Genomic DNA, 13,657 nt, shown 5'->3' on the forward strand with positions numbered 1-13,657 from the left:
GCAGAGATTCCTATGATTTGACTAGATACAAACCCAAAATATTTTTACTCAGATTAAGTCAACTATCAAAGACTAATCTAAGATTTGAAAGTCGAGGTTGCGCTGTGAACTTGTTACGACCGAATACAAGTGTGCATATGGTCAATTCAAATGATTTTGAATTATTTCAGATCATATAATTACGTCGACTCTCATGGAATAAAAATATCATCTCATAATTGATTCACATATATAAAATTATAAATAAAACTAAAATGGAAAACGAAAAAGAAATGATCTAAAACAATAAAGAAGTTTCTCAAATTGGACAAAAAGATTAAAAAAAAAAGTAAAAAGAAAACAAGACAAAAATGGAATACGGCGGCAAAAATACGCAAAAGCAGAGAAGCAAGTAATAACCCTACTACTGAGTGGAACAGAAAGCTTCATATTATTCATACCACAATGCTTGGTCTCACCAGAGCTACGACTTCCGCCTCCGCCTCCGCCTCCGCCACCGCCGCAGCCACGTCAGCTACCGCCATTGCTGCCGCCACTGTTCACCTCTGCACTCCGCAGCTCCGCACCATCAGAACAAGAACTAGTTTTTGCTTCGGCCAACAACAGGTAATGAAAAAAAAAAGAGATAATAATAAAACAAAGCACTCCTATCCGTTTTTCTCTCTTTTTTTATTCTAATTTTTTATATTTGTCTTTTTGGTTCAGTCCTCAAAGACGTCGCATAGGGTGATGGTTTATCCAGTGAAGGCCATGGCTGAAACTGCAGCCGCTCCTCACTCTGCTCCCAAGTCCTCCACTTCTGGTATATTTTCTTTTCTAGTTAACCCCTTAGCTTTCTGAGATGTGAGTAATAGCCCTTCACTTTTTTCGAATGGAATAAAGGAATGCTTGAGGTTTTATGTTCGGGTAATAGAAGTCAGACCACTGTTTAATCACTTTATCAGTTTAGATTTTTGAATGTAACAAATGTTAGTTCACGCGCTATACTTTCATTTGAACTTACTGTTTATGTATATGAAATTTGTTAGGGAGGAAGCAAGCGTTGATATCACTTTCAGATAAGACGGATTTGGCTAAGCTTGGCAATGGTCTTCAGGAATTGGGGTAAATGTTGCAGAAATGATTTACTATTTTGCAAAATAATTGAAGGATAGTTGCAACATCTACAATTGAAATTGCTTTGGCCTAGAGCTGTTAGTGTGTGTGTTAGCATAGTGCATATCTAATCATATGTACAAGACTGCCGAGCTTCACATGAAAATGCATAATCCTTATCTGCATTGACAACTATATGTTGGAAATTTAGAACTTAAAACTTTGACAACTAAATGTTGGAAATTTTAAAATTTAAAACTTAGACCACTATATGTTGAGGGGAAGTGGCATTAACTTCATTTGCCAATGTTGTTATCATATCATAATCATATTGGCTTAATCTGATTGGAGCTAATGTCTCCTGTGCAGTTGCTTTGTTCTCCTTCTGATTAAACTGTACGCATATCTTGCAAATTGAAGTGTCTAACTTACTACTATATTTACTGGAAAAAATCACGCGATTTGTTTACATCCCATTGGATAAGTTCTCAGTTTGCAAAGACCTCTTATTTCCTATTTTGCAGGTACACAATTGTCTCAACGGGAGGCACATCATCGGCATTGGAGGGTGCTGGTGTGTCTGTCACCAAAGTGGAAGAGCTGACACGCTTCCCTGAAATGGTAAGAACTTCTGACCAATGTATTAAGGTAAAATTGGGACTCGCTGTGGAGCAAGGCAATCTCTAAAGACCCTGAGGCAACCATGGGGTGCTTAACTCTCAGGGGGCTAGCACCTTGATATGTGGGCATCTGACTCATATGTACTTTACGTTTTGGGCTGTCTGGCTTTATGCATTGGATTGTTTCCCATGTATACCCTTGAACATTGTCTTTTTATATTTTCTTGTGAAACTTTGAATATAATTTATATGATATGCTGTTCTTCCATAATATAGAATTTTGGTGAATTGGAATATTATTCTTCATATGTTACTATGCCTTGATTTTTTATTTTTTATTTTTATTTTTATTTTTATGCCTTGATAGTTAAAACAATTTTTGTACATTTTTCACTTTTGCAGTTTAATTTATTTTTTCTATAAGATTTCTATTCTTTAATCTATTCCTCATAGAATAAAAGTTTGTGGAGACACCTCATGATAGGTGAAATGCCAGCCCTTGCATCTACACATTTTTTGATAGGGACCCTTGTAACTATAGTTCTTAACACACTGTTTTTGACCTGCTTTACTTTTATTTTCTTTGCAAGGATGGTTTACTTCTTTTTAGCTGCCTAATGTTGTTTTTACATATGATTATTATACTTTTTTTTATTTGGCAATTTCAAGTATCTTGCTCATCTTTTTATGATTCATAATACAACAACACAAGAATCCCACTAGTGAGGTCTGGGGAGGGTAGAATGTACGCAGACCTTACCCCTACCCCGGAGGGATAGAGAGGCTGTTTCCGGGAGACCCTCGGCTCAGAGACATTTATGATTCATTATAATTTTCAAATTTTTCTTCTTATAAGGCTTGGTCCAAATAAATGTTGTGTTACACATCCTCATAGGTGATTTTATAACTTCCATCTGCAAATGAGAGCAGTGACTCATGGAAGTAAATTTCAAAACATAACTGAAATCTTTTCTCCCTGTCACAGCTTGATGGCCGTGTAAAAACTTTGCATCCAAGCGTTCATGGAGGTATTCTTGCTAGAAGAGATCAGGAGCATCACATGGAAGCTCTGGAAAAGCATGAAATTGGTGAGCTAATTGATTTATATTATCAAAGGAACTTTATGTTATTATTATTTTGGTGTCGCTTTTAGAAAACTTTATAATTGTAGATACGAAATTAGCATGTATGATTTGTTAACTTTTCAATTTCTAAACTGCACATATTTTATTTTGTAACCTAATTAAATAGTGACATTGGTCAAGTACCATGTAACATGATTATCAAAGTATTCCTGCATATGATTGTTGAAAATCACTATAAACTAAATAGTTAACCATGTTTACTTTGAAATATGAGATTATAGTCTATTTCCGAAGTGTTATATTCTATCCACTAATAGACCACTTTTACTTTCAATGACTAGCCAAATTTAACATTTTAGTGGCACTTGCTGTATTTACTGATCTTTTTAGTTTCATTAACATTCAAATAAAATGCCGATCACTTAATTCTTTGAAAACTTAAGTGCCAAAATAAGTTATTCAAACAAACCCTTTATGTTGCATGTGCAGCAGTTGATTCGTTTTGCCTCTTAAGCTTGTTTTTCATTATGATGTTTGCTTGAGACTAGTCTATTGCTGATATTGGTGGTGTTTATCGGAGTAGGTTGTTTCATTCACGTTCCTTAATATGCTGATGAAAATTCAGATCTTTAGCTTTTAGATGGCACTTATCCAAAATGGGGTAAAACACTAGATATGGACTTTTATGTATCAAGCTCTATATTGCAAGTAAACAGTATTTTGCAATATGAAAGTACTTACTGCTTTGTTACTACAAAAGCCTGTGCTCTGGCATACATCTACTTTTCTCATAGGAGCATGATGCGATATTAGGAAACAAGTGAAATTCACGAGGTTTTCAACTGCAGGTACATTTGATGTTGTAGTGGTCAACTTGTATCCCTTTTATGCCAAGGTTTCTTCTTCAAGCGGAATTTCATTTGAGGATGGAATTGAAAACATCGATATTGGCGGACCTGCCATGATTAGAGCTGCTGCAAAGGTTACTCAGCTTATTACCTTTCTGTGGCTTGCGCTTTGTATAAAGACAAGTTACTTTTGTCTTAATGCATTTCCCCCTTTTCTTACATCTGTGGCATCTATCTAGGTATAAATATTAGAAGACATATGATTCCACCACCTGCACCTCTGCATCTTAAGCTTTGGCACATAAACTTCACTTGTGAACCAACGTTTTTTCATCTGTTACAGCTGTAGGTTTTCTTAGGCACATGCATCTGCTTCCTGGTCTTAATTGGATAAAATACTCTGTGGGTGCAATCATGACTTACAAAAAACATGATTTTTTATCTGCTCGGAGTTTGTGGAGATCTGGCTTATATAGGAGTGCTCAATATATCCGAAAGGTTGTAGGATACAGTAGGTACAGCTGAAGTTAAAAATTGCCTCCGAGCTTCATAATGCCATTGTATGCTGTGTAGGATGCTCTTATCCATTATAAAGGATCTGATTTAGTGAACCATCTCAAAAAAAGGATCTGATTTAGTGAAGGAGTTAAGTTTACATTTTAACTATGCTAAAATACTATGAATTGCTTTTCTGGATAAAGCGTTAACATGATATATAAGTGTATCTGCCATACATCAATAACAAAATTGTATTTGGTAAAGTCTATTTGTTGTATCTACACAGCTTTGTTTCTAACTGTGGATAATTCTTATTGAACAGAATCATAGGGATGTTTTGGTCGTAGTTGATTCTGAAGATTACCCAGCTCTTTTGGAATTTCTTCGAGGAGATAATGATGACCAACAATTTCGAAGGAAGTTGGCCTGGAAAGCTTTTCAACATGTCGCTTCTTATGATTCTGCAGTTTCAGAGTGGCTGTGGAAGCAGACTGTAGGAGGTATTCCCTTTCAAAACAGACAGCACAATGAATTATAAAAGCTCCCTCCCTTCCCCGCATCCTCCCTCCCCATAGAAGTAAAAATGGTTCAATAAAGAACTTAAAACATTAAATTGATCGTCCTCAGCCTCTGCATTTGAAATAGATGTAAAGGTTAATAGTGCTGTACAGATAAGTAAGTCTTCAAATTTATTTAAATTTTTATTTAACTGTAGCCTGCTGCCTCATTGTGCTTAGAAATGGAATTTCTATGGAACCTTTTTCTTTTCCTGGAGAGACCAAGGGGCTGTTGTTAAAAGTGAGGGAGGGAGGGGGAGGGGGGGCTTTTTCATCTGCAAGTATGCTGATTGATGACTTTGGTCTCTGTTGGTAGATAAGTTCCCTCCTGGCTTGACAGTGCCACTTCATCTAAAAAGCTTACTTAGATATGGCGAAAACCCTCACCAGAAGGCTGCAGTTTATGTTGACAAGTCTCTATCTGAAGTTAATGCTGGTGGAATTGCAACTGTTATCCAACACCACGGCAAGGTTAGAATTTTGATGTTTACTTTCTATTGTTCATCTGGACTTGGCTTATCTTTAAATTCTATGTAGTCTATTTGTACTCTGGATAATGGATCTACTGTGCTGTAAATTTAATATCACATGAATGTAGTTCTTCTAGTTGAAGTTTCAGTGCTAATTTCTGGCTTTTTCTCGATGCAGGAGATGTCATATAACAACTATCTGGACGCCGATGCAGCTTGGAATTGTGTGTGTGAGTTTAATAAACCAACATGTGTGGTTGTGAAGCATACAAATCCTTGTGGAGTAGCATCACGGAATGATATCATTGAAGCATATAGGCTAGCTGTAAAAGCAGATCCAGTTAGTGCATTTGGTGGTATAGTAGCCTTCAATGTCGAAGTTGATGAGGTAAAGTTGCTCAATGGACCTTTTCAGATACATAATTTGAGTCTTTTTGTTAATCATGATCTTGCTGTTGGTTTTTTTTTTCTTTTTTTCTTCTAGAAACCTAAATGGGCAATAATGCATTGTGTTGTCAGACTACACTTTTTGATAGTGATAGGGCCATTAGTTCCCTCCTCTCATATCAATATTTAAGTGGAAAAACAATGAAAAAGAGGATCTGGGTAACACATTGAAGTGATTAGGTTCTACCATCATCACCTAGCATTCCTTATTTGGAATCTTTGAAGAGCTAATCTGAACAATGTGTTTGCACTGCTGTATAGTGCATTATCTTTGTTATGTCCTATTAATCTTTTTCTGTTATATGGTTTTATTGAGAAAGAACGTTCAAGATATGCTTTATATCTTGTTAGTACAATATACCTTTTCAAAAATAGAAGTAATCTTGTAGTTCCCCTCATGGGAAGAGGTGACTGCTTGTAAATATAGGGAGAAGATCTACCGATCAAAAAAATAAAAAATAAAATAAAAAAAAATATAGCAAGAGGATCTGGAGAATGAATTCTGTGAGCTCCCCTCATGGTTTTGGGGTATGAAGGCATATGTGCAGTCTCAGTCACTCTTTGAAGTTTGAAGCAAATACTGTGATTAAAATGGGGGACGGAAGAAGTACAAAGTTCTGACAAGACGCTTGGCTGGGCCATACTCCCCTCAAAATTGAACTTCCTGAATTGTATAATCTGATAGTGGATACAGAAGTTGCAATGCTTGGAAATGCTTGGAACCTTAATTTTAGAGGGCAGTGTTTTGACTGGGAGGTGGATAGGCTAGTTCAGCTGATATAAGTGCCAAAACAATTCCATATAAATCCAGAAGCTATAGATTCACTTAGGTGGAGAAGACAAGGCAATGAGGTATTCTCTGTAGGGTCATGCTATAAAAGGTTAAACAATGGGTGTGGTAGCACTCCTCAACGGCTACTGAAGATGATTTTGAAAAAAGTTGCTCCCTACAAAGTAGCATGTTTATGCGCGTTGCTGCCTATGAAGCTAACGTCACCCAAAGTAATCTACAGCGAAGGGGTCTGCCTTTGTGCAGCAGATGTTTTTTTTTTGTTATGAAGATGAGGTGACTTGCAATCACTTGTTCTTACATTATCGGGCAACAAACAAGTGTGGGGGCTGTTTTTCAGCATTTTTGGACAGAATGTAATTATGCATCAATTGTTAAAAGACCTACTGATTTGTTGGAGGTGCTGCTGTCCTAGTAAGACAATTAATGCTGGATAACTATTTTTGCTTGTGTCTGTTGGTACTTTGGAAAGAGAAGAATGCAAGGCGTTTTGATGGAAAGAATAGCTCAGTTCAGATCTAGAAATATTGGTGTTCTGGCCTATTGGCAGCTTCATGTAATCTATTAGCTCACTACGGATTGACTATTTTTTGCTAATAATAAAATTTATTTACTGATAAAAAAATAGAAGTAATCTTATAGTTCAACTGGTGCATAAGAGGTGTGCAGAAGAACTCTCCTGAGGCACAAAAAGAGAACAACAAAACGGGAAAAGGTGGAAAGTTTCACACAATTTAACCAAAGAAGAGAACAGGTGAAGAGGCTCCAAGCATTTTGACTTAATTCGTTATGCAAGAAGACCGTTTCTGTTATCCTTTCCCCTTATTTGTCAACCAAGGTGATGTTTCGTGCTGTTAAAATGAATAACAAATCAGTATTTGGTTAGGAAAATTGCAACCGAAGAATAAGTCTATCAATTGCTCCCCCTTTTAAATGTTTATACAGTGTCTATGCCTGATATTTTGTATGTGGTACAGCTTTTTGTAGGAGTTGGGGTTGAAATAAAAAATTTAAGCCTGCTATCTCGTACCTTGAAGTTGTTGAGGAAATGGAAAATCAAACTTAAATTTAGGTGTCACGTCAAGGTGGATAATCTTTTAATTAGTCTGTTTTGGTTCTTTGCAGGCTCTTGCAAAGGATATTCGAGAATTTAGAAGCCCTACAGATGGTGAGACTAGAATGTTTTATGAAATAGTAGTCGCACCAAAGTATACAGAGAAGGGTCTTGAGGTTCTCCGTGGGAAGTCTAAGACTTTGAGAATCCTCGAGGCAAGTAAAAACAGCAAGGGAAAGCTTTCACTCAGACAAATTGGTGGTGGTTGGTTAGCTCAGGACTCGGATGACTTGACCCCTGAAGATATCCAATTTAATGTCATGTCTGACAAAACTCCACAAGAAAATGAGCTTAATGATGCACAGTTTGCCTGGTTATGTGTCAAGCATGTCAAGAGCAATGCCATAGTAATTGCAAAGGTACTTTCTGCATGCTGTATCTAATGGATGACATTTCTTTCATTGTTTTCTAAATATAATTGTTATATTGCAGAACAATTGTATGTTAGGAATGGGAAGTGGACAGCCGAATCGTCTAGAGAGTTTGCGGATAGCTATGAGGAAAGCTGGAGATGAAGTAAAAGGAGCCGCTTTGGCTAGTGATGCTTTCTTCCCATTTGGTAAATACCTCTATTTTGTTGGTTATACATGTAGCAGTAGAGCAAATCTAACATTTATAAGAAAGTGAGATGATAGGTTCAAACTTTGACTAGTTGAAAGTGCCAATTGTAAGAAAATATACCAGAATGAATTGTAACTGAAAATTTTGTGAAGAAAATGTTACCTTCTGATGCTATGGTGCCTTGGACAAACATTTTTATAATATTTTTTTCTTTTTGGTTTCTGATGGAAGTTCGCTTTCTTTAACTATTTTTTTTTTCTGAATTAAAACAGCATGGAATGACGCTGTTGAAGAGGCGTGTCAAAGTGGAGTGAGCGTTATTGCAGAGCCAGGAGGGAGCATAAGGGATAAGGATGCAGTGGATTGCTGTAACAAGTATGGAGTCTCGCTTGTCTTCACCAATGTTAGACACTTTAGGCATTAAGCGATTCATAGGGGGCATCATTGGACTCATGATATATTATCTTTACAAGTGTTTGTGATAGCTGAAAGGTTCATCTCTGGAAATGTTTGAAAGTTTTTAGGAATAATCTGTGATTTCAAAGGGAGGTATTCTTTACCATCTATGAGTGTGTATTATAGCAAAACTGTAGCTCTGTATCTTCTGTTTGGCGAGCAAATTTTGTCGAAATACTTAATGGGCTAAGTTATTCTATGAGAAGAGTACAGCAATTCAGAAGTGATTGAGGATGCAAGTGTAGCGAGTGGTTACTAGCTTTATTAAGTTTATTTGTTTTAAAGATTGGGGTTGGATTCTATTGAGATTTTGCTTGGTCGAGACCTAGGCTACTGAAACATGAAATTCGAAAAATGCAGCGGATGAAGATTCCAAAATCCTGATTACTAGTAAGTTTTAGTTGGGTGTTGTTTGAAATTGGAACCTAGTGCTGATGAACTAGTTCATTGGTGTTTGGAGAAGACCAGAAAGTCGAAGCTTCATTGCTGAGTTTGTTCCAAGTTAGAATCTGAGTTTAATTTAAAAATAAAAGTGTTTCAAAGTGTTGGCTGCTGTGAAAATTTGTTCAGTTTTGGAAACGCGAGATTAAACATTGTTTTGGAGATTGCAACTAGAAGACAACTTGGGCAGTTATTGAAGCTTCGACACTTCAATTTTGTTCACCCTATAACTAATCTGTGGTAAAACAAAATTGTCAATTTTTCTCATATAAGGAGGCAGCCAATATAAAATGTCAAATTTCCAAGAACTTTGAATGGAGATATACGAAAGTGTTTTTCATATACTCTATTATTCTAGAATAAAATGATTACAGAGCAGATATTTCTTTGTTCATCATAACGAATTGCCAAAACAATATTTATCCCAAAACTTTCTAAAAGGATACTTTGTCTTAGTCCATACTCCATAGTCTCCCGGGATTATACTCTCGGGTCGTTTGGTGCGAAAACTAAAAGTTTCTCTCAGGGGTCGTTTGGTACGAAGACTAAATTATTCCGGGATTATAGTTATGGAATTATAATTCCTAAACTAATTTATCCCACGCGGGAGGTGAGATAAAATAATACAAGTTTGATGGGATAAGGTGGATATTCGGGATTAAGTTTGGGACTAAATTTATACACCAAACATAGTATAAATTTATTATCACACTTTATCCCACCTTATCCCGCGACCCCTAAATGTCTTAGTCCATAGTTATTAATAGTACCATGACCATCCGAAACCTTTTCCTATTTTTTTTTTCACTTTTGCCTGCATGAGATTTGAGGATTCTCTCGTTGCAGCATCTATTTGGAATTATATAAGATTCTTAACATCAAACTCACACCCTAGTGAAATTTAAATGAGATTAAAGCTTGCAGCCAAGATGAAAAGCTTGTTGCAGTTCTATAATTACTAAAATTGTAGAGACGAGGAGAAACAGCAACTTCTTGAATTACAGAAGAAATTTTGTGAAGAACTTTTTTCCTTATCCAATTGTACATGAGATGTTAACAAATTTCATCCTATTAAATGTGCAGAAAATTGAAACACAACCAAGTATACATGAACACAACTTTCCTTAATGTCACTTCTTTACAAATTATGCGTGCCATGATTTCTATTTTCTATCTAAAAAACGATAATAGGCATGTCTCCATGGTCTGATGAAAAGCAAAGGAGCACTTACACCCCAAAAAGTCACAATAAATCCTATTGCCATTGAAATATAGAACCACTCCACTTCATTATCATCTTCACTTCTGTCAACTTCTTCATTTCCAACCTCAGGATTTTCACCTTCATCACTGCATCTCTCCGAAAGCGGAAGCCCACAAAGTTTATTTCCAGAAAAACTTGAAGAGCTAAAAGTTTGAAGCTGAGTGCTCACTGGAATCCTCCCTGATAAGTTGTTGTGAGATACATTCAAGTGGCTCAAAGAAAACAAACTCGAAATACTTCGTGGTATTTCACCAGAAAGTTGATTATTTGAAAGATCAAGTGATTCCAACACCTTCATATTACCAATGTCCTTTGGAATACTACCAATCAAGTGATTGTTGGAGAAATTTAATGATCTCAATCCAACAAGACTTGTAAGATTCATAGGAATGTTTCCAGAAAGATTATTGTTAGAAAGATCCATACTTGTAAACAATGACAAAATGGTATCATACTGGTAAATATTACCCTTAGTTGCTACTCTTGCACTCTCTCTGAAAACTCCAACATAATAAGAATAGTCCATCTCCTCATCTGCATCTGTAATTACCTTCCTTCCATTGACCATTGCTGTGAAATTGTTAACACACATTGGTATTTCTCCAAATAACTTGTTGTTGGCAAGATCCAAGATTTGGAGATCACTGAGTTGGCAAAATTCTGGAGGTAATTCACCATCGAATTTGTTTGACCGAAGACTCAGGACTGTCAAATTTGAAAGCTTTGTACCCAACCAAGTTGGTAAATTTCCATCTAGCTCATTCTCATTCAAGTCTATTTTCCACAAATTTGTGCAGTTGTTTAAGGATGAAGGCAATGGACCGGAAAGTCTGTTTCTTTTCAAGTCCCAAGATTTCAATTTGCTTAAAGCCCCAATGGATCTTGGAATACCTCCACTTAGCTTATTTTCTCCCAAGTTGAGGACTTCCAACTCCGGCCAATTCATCCAACAATCAGGAATTTCTTCAGACAAATGATTTCCCCCTAAATGTAGAATCGTTAACATGTAAGATTCATTCCTTTTATCGCACAAGAAGTTTGTTAAACCTTTTGACAAAGAGTTATTCGAAAGGTCTAACTCAGTTACCATGGTTGGAATATGAGGGAGTGAACCACTAAAGTTGTTGGAATTCAAGTATATTAACCAAGGACCTCCACTTCCAATGGAATCAGAGGAAATTGAGAAAGTTGGAATTTCACCAATAAGTTGGTTATGAGAAATATTGAGGAAACGAATTTGAGACGATAAGTTCCAGAACCAAGTTGGAACTTCACCTACTATTCCAGCATTTGATATGTCCATATTCATTATTGATTGTTGAGATTGGATCCACAAAGGGAACTTAGGGCCTAAGCGCCAACCGCCTATTAAAATGTCACTAGCTTGGAAAGGCGGAATCCAATCAGAACTCACACTTAAAGTCAAATTACTCTTAGATGCTTGGAAAAACTTCAAATTTGTCAAGTTCGTGAAATGATCTTCTGTTAACACCCCTTCCAACTTATTATTTTCCATGAAACAGAATTGTAGATTTGAAAGTTGGCCAAAACTTTTCGGAAGATTTCCAACTAGTTTGTTGTCATTTAGTCTTAAAGTCCTCAAAGAAGAACAATTTCCTGAGCCTATTGGAGGGCAATCATTCATAGTATTGAAAATCTCAGATACTTCTCCTTCGAATCGATTTTCTGAGAGATCAAGATCTTCTAATTTCCCTAACTTTCCAATTACACTTGGTAATTTTCCAGATAGTAAATTTACAGACATATCAATACTAGTTAGAGATGTCAAATTTGAAATGAGATCTGAAACTGTTCCCTCAAGTTTGTTTTCCCTCAGGTTAAGTGTTTCAAGATTTTTGCATCCATATAGCCAATTTGGGATAGTGGAATTCAGGTTATTAATAGCAAGGTTAAGATAACTAAGTTTGCAAAAATGTCCAACTCCACTTGGTATTTGACCCTCTAAAAGACTATTACTCAGGTCAAGATATTCAAGATTATTTAGATCAAATAACCATTGAGGCAAAACAGAACTAAATAAATTGCTAGAAGCACTTAATGTTGTGAAAGAAGTCAGGTTAAAAGGACCCTTAGGAAATGAAGCAATGAAATTACTTCCAATGAATTCAAGAGAAACAAGATTACTAAAACTGAAAACCCACCCAGGAATAGGAGAACTAAAGTTATTCAAAGAAAGATCAAGATTTTCAAGAACAGAATTATTATGATCAAATAGAGAAGGAATTGAATGAAGACTACAATTCGAAAAACGAAGATTAACCAAAGAAGGAAGCATGTTAATCACCTCAGTCCAGTTTGTAGCTTCACTTAAATCCACACCTGACATGTCCAAACGATTAAGATTTTCAAGACTTGACAACCAATGGAAATTATCAATCTTTAGACCTTTAATTTCAGCATAATCCCAACCATTAATGGATAACTCAATAACAGAACCAGTTACATTGTGACATAAAATTCCTTCCCAATTACAGCAATCTTCGCCATCAATCCAAGTGGAGAGTACATTTGTTGGATCATTTGCTTCTTTCTTTAACATTAGCAAAGCACGTTTCTCATTTTCTTTGCAAATTCCAGCACAAGAACTAAATTTAAATGTAATTGTCAAAAAGAAAAACTGGACAAGTACTAGGTACAGCCCTCTCATTTTTGTGAAAGTTTAATAAAAGAATGTGCCAAAAAAAAAAGTGCTGTGATAGTTTAGGCAAAGTTATATATATATATATATATATATATATATATATATATATATATATTCATAAATTGTTGGTGACAGATTCGGGGTAGCTGCTGAAATTATAATTTAAAAGTGAAAGCTAGTTGTTACTCAATGAATTGGATATTTTTTCTTGCCATTAAGTTTGACCTTTTACACGCTAAAGGCCGCTTTATGTTCAGATCTTTATAAGGGAGAAAGAGTTGACAAAATTTTATAGTACTAAGAGACACGAGCTAAAAGACGAAAAAAAGATGTACAGAAAAGGAAATATGTAATGAAAGAAATGATTAAAAAATGTAGGTAAAGTTAGAAGCCAAGACCTCAAAATTGACTACCAGAAATGGGCACACGCTAACTATTCAACTATAGGTTAGACGATACATCAATTTCTTTGTTTTATAAAATGCAAGTGGATAAAACGAAGACTTTTTTTCAGGTCCAAATCGTGTTTGAAATATCAGTGTCATGCACATGTGAATATAAGGGGAAGTCAAATCAAAGGTTTCAAATCAATTACTTCGTTCGTTTCAATTTATATAACATATTTCGTTTATCGATAGTTAAACTGTACGAAGTTTGACCAATATTTTAAAATATACGTATATATTTTTATCATATTGACATGAAAAAAATTGTAACTTATAATACTTTTCGTGTAGTTTTTGAATATC

At 35.6% G+C, this 13,657-nt stretch overlaps 2 protein-coding genes across 2 annotated transcripts; one reads left to right on the forward strand and one right to left on the reverse strand.

Annotated features, from left to right (window-relative positions):
- The first annotated feature begins 401 nt into the window (after positions 1–401).
- On the forward strand, positions 402–8,731 carry LOC107797674 (bifunctional purine biosynthesis protein PurH-like). Its single transcript, NM_001325637.1, has 12 exons — positions 402–606; positions 706–802; positions 1,029–1,104; positions 1,620–1,716; positions 2,701–2,803; positions 3,649–3,782; positions 4,469–4,646; positions 5,020–5,174; positions 5,352–5,561; positions 7,536–7,883; positions 7,957–8,083; positions 8,358–8,731. The coding sequence occupies exons 1-12, from the start codon at positions 445–447 to the stop codon at positions 8,507–8,509; spliced, it is 1,839 nt and encodes a 612-aa protein (NP_001312566.1). The 5' UTR covers positions 402–444; the 3' UTR covers positions 8,510–8,731.
- A 1,241-nt stretch (positions 8,732–9,972) lies between these two features.
- LOC107797672 (receptor-like protein EIX2) lies at positions 9,973–12,960 on the reverse strand. Its single transcript, XM_016620578.2, has one exon. It carries the CDS (start codon positions 12,912–12,914, stop codon positions 10,146–10,148), a length of 2,769 nt encoding a protein of 922 aa, XP_016476064.1. The 5' UTR covers positions 12,915–12,960; the 3' UTR covers positions 9,973–10,145.
- Positions 12,961–13,657: the final 697 nt, after the last annotated feature.

Source organism: Nicotiana tabacum, chromosome 17 (genome assembly GCF_000715075.1).
Source record: "Nicotiana tabacum cultivar K326 chromosome 17, ASM71507v2, whole genome shotgun sequence".
NCBI classification, from domain to species: Eukaryota; Viridiplantae; Streptophyta; class Magnoliopsida; order Solanales; family Solanaceae; genus Nicotiana; species Nicotiana tabacum.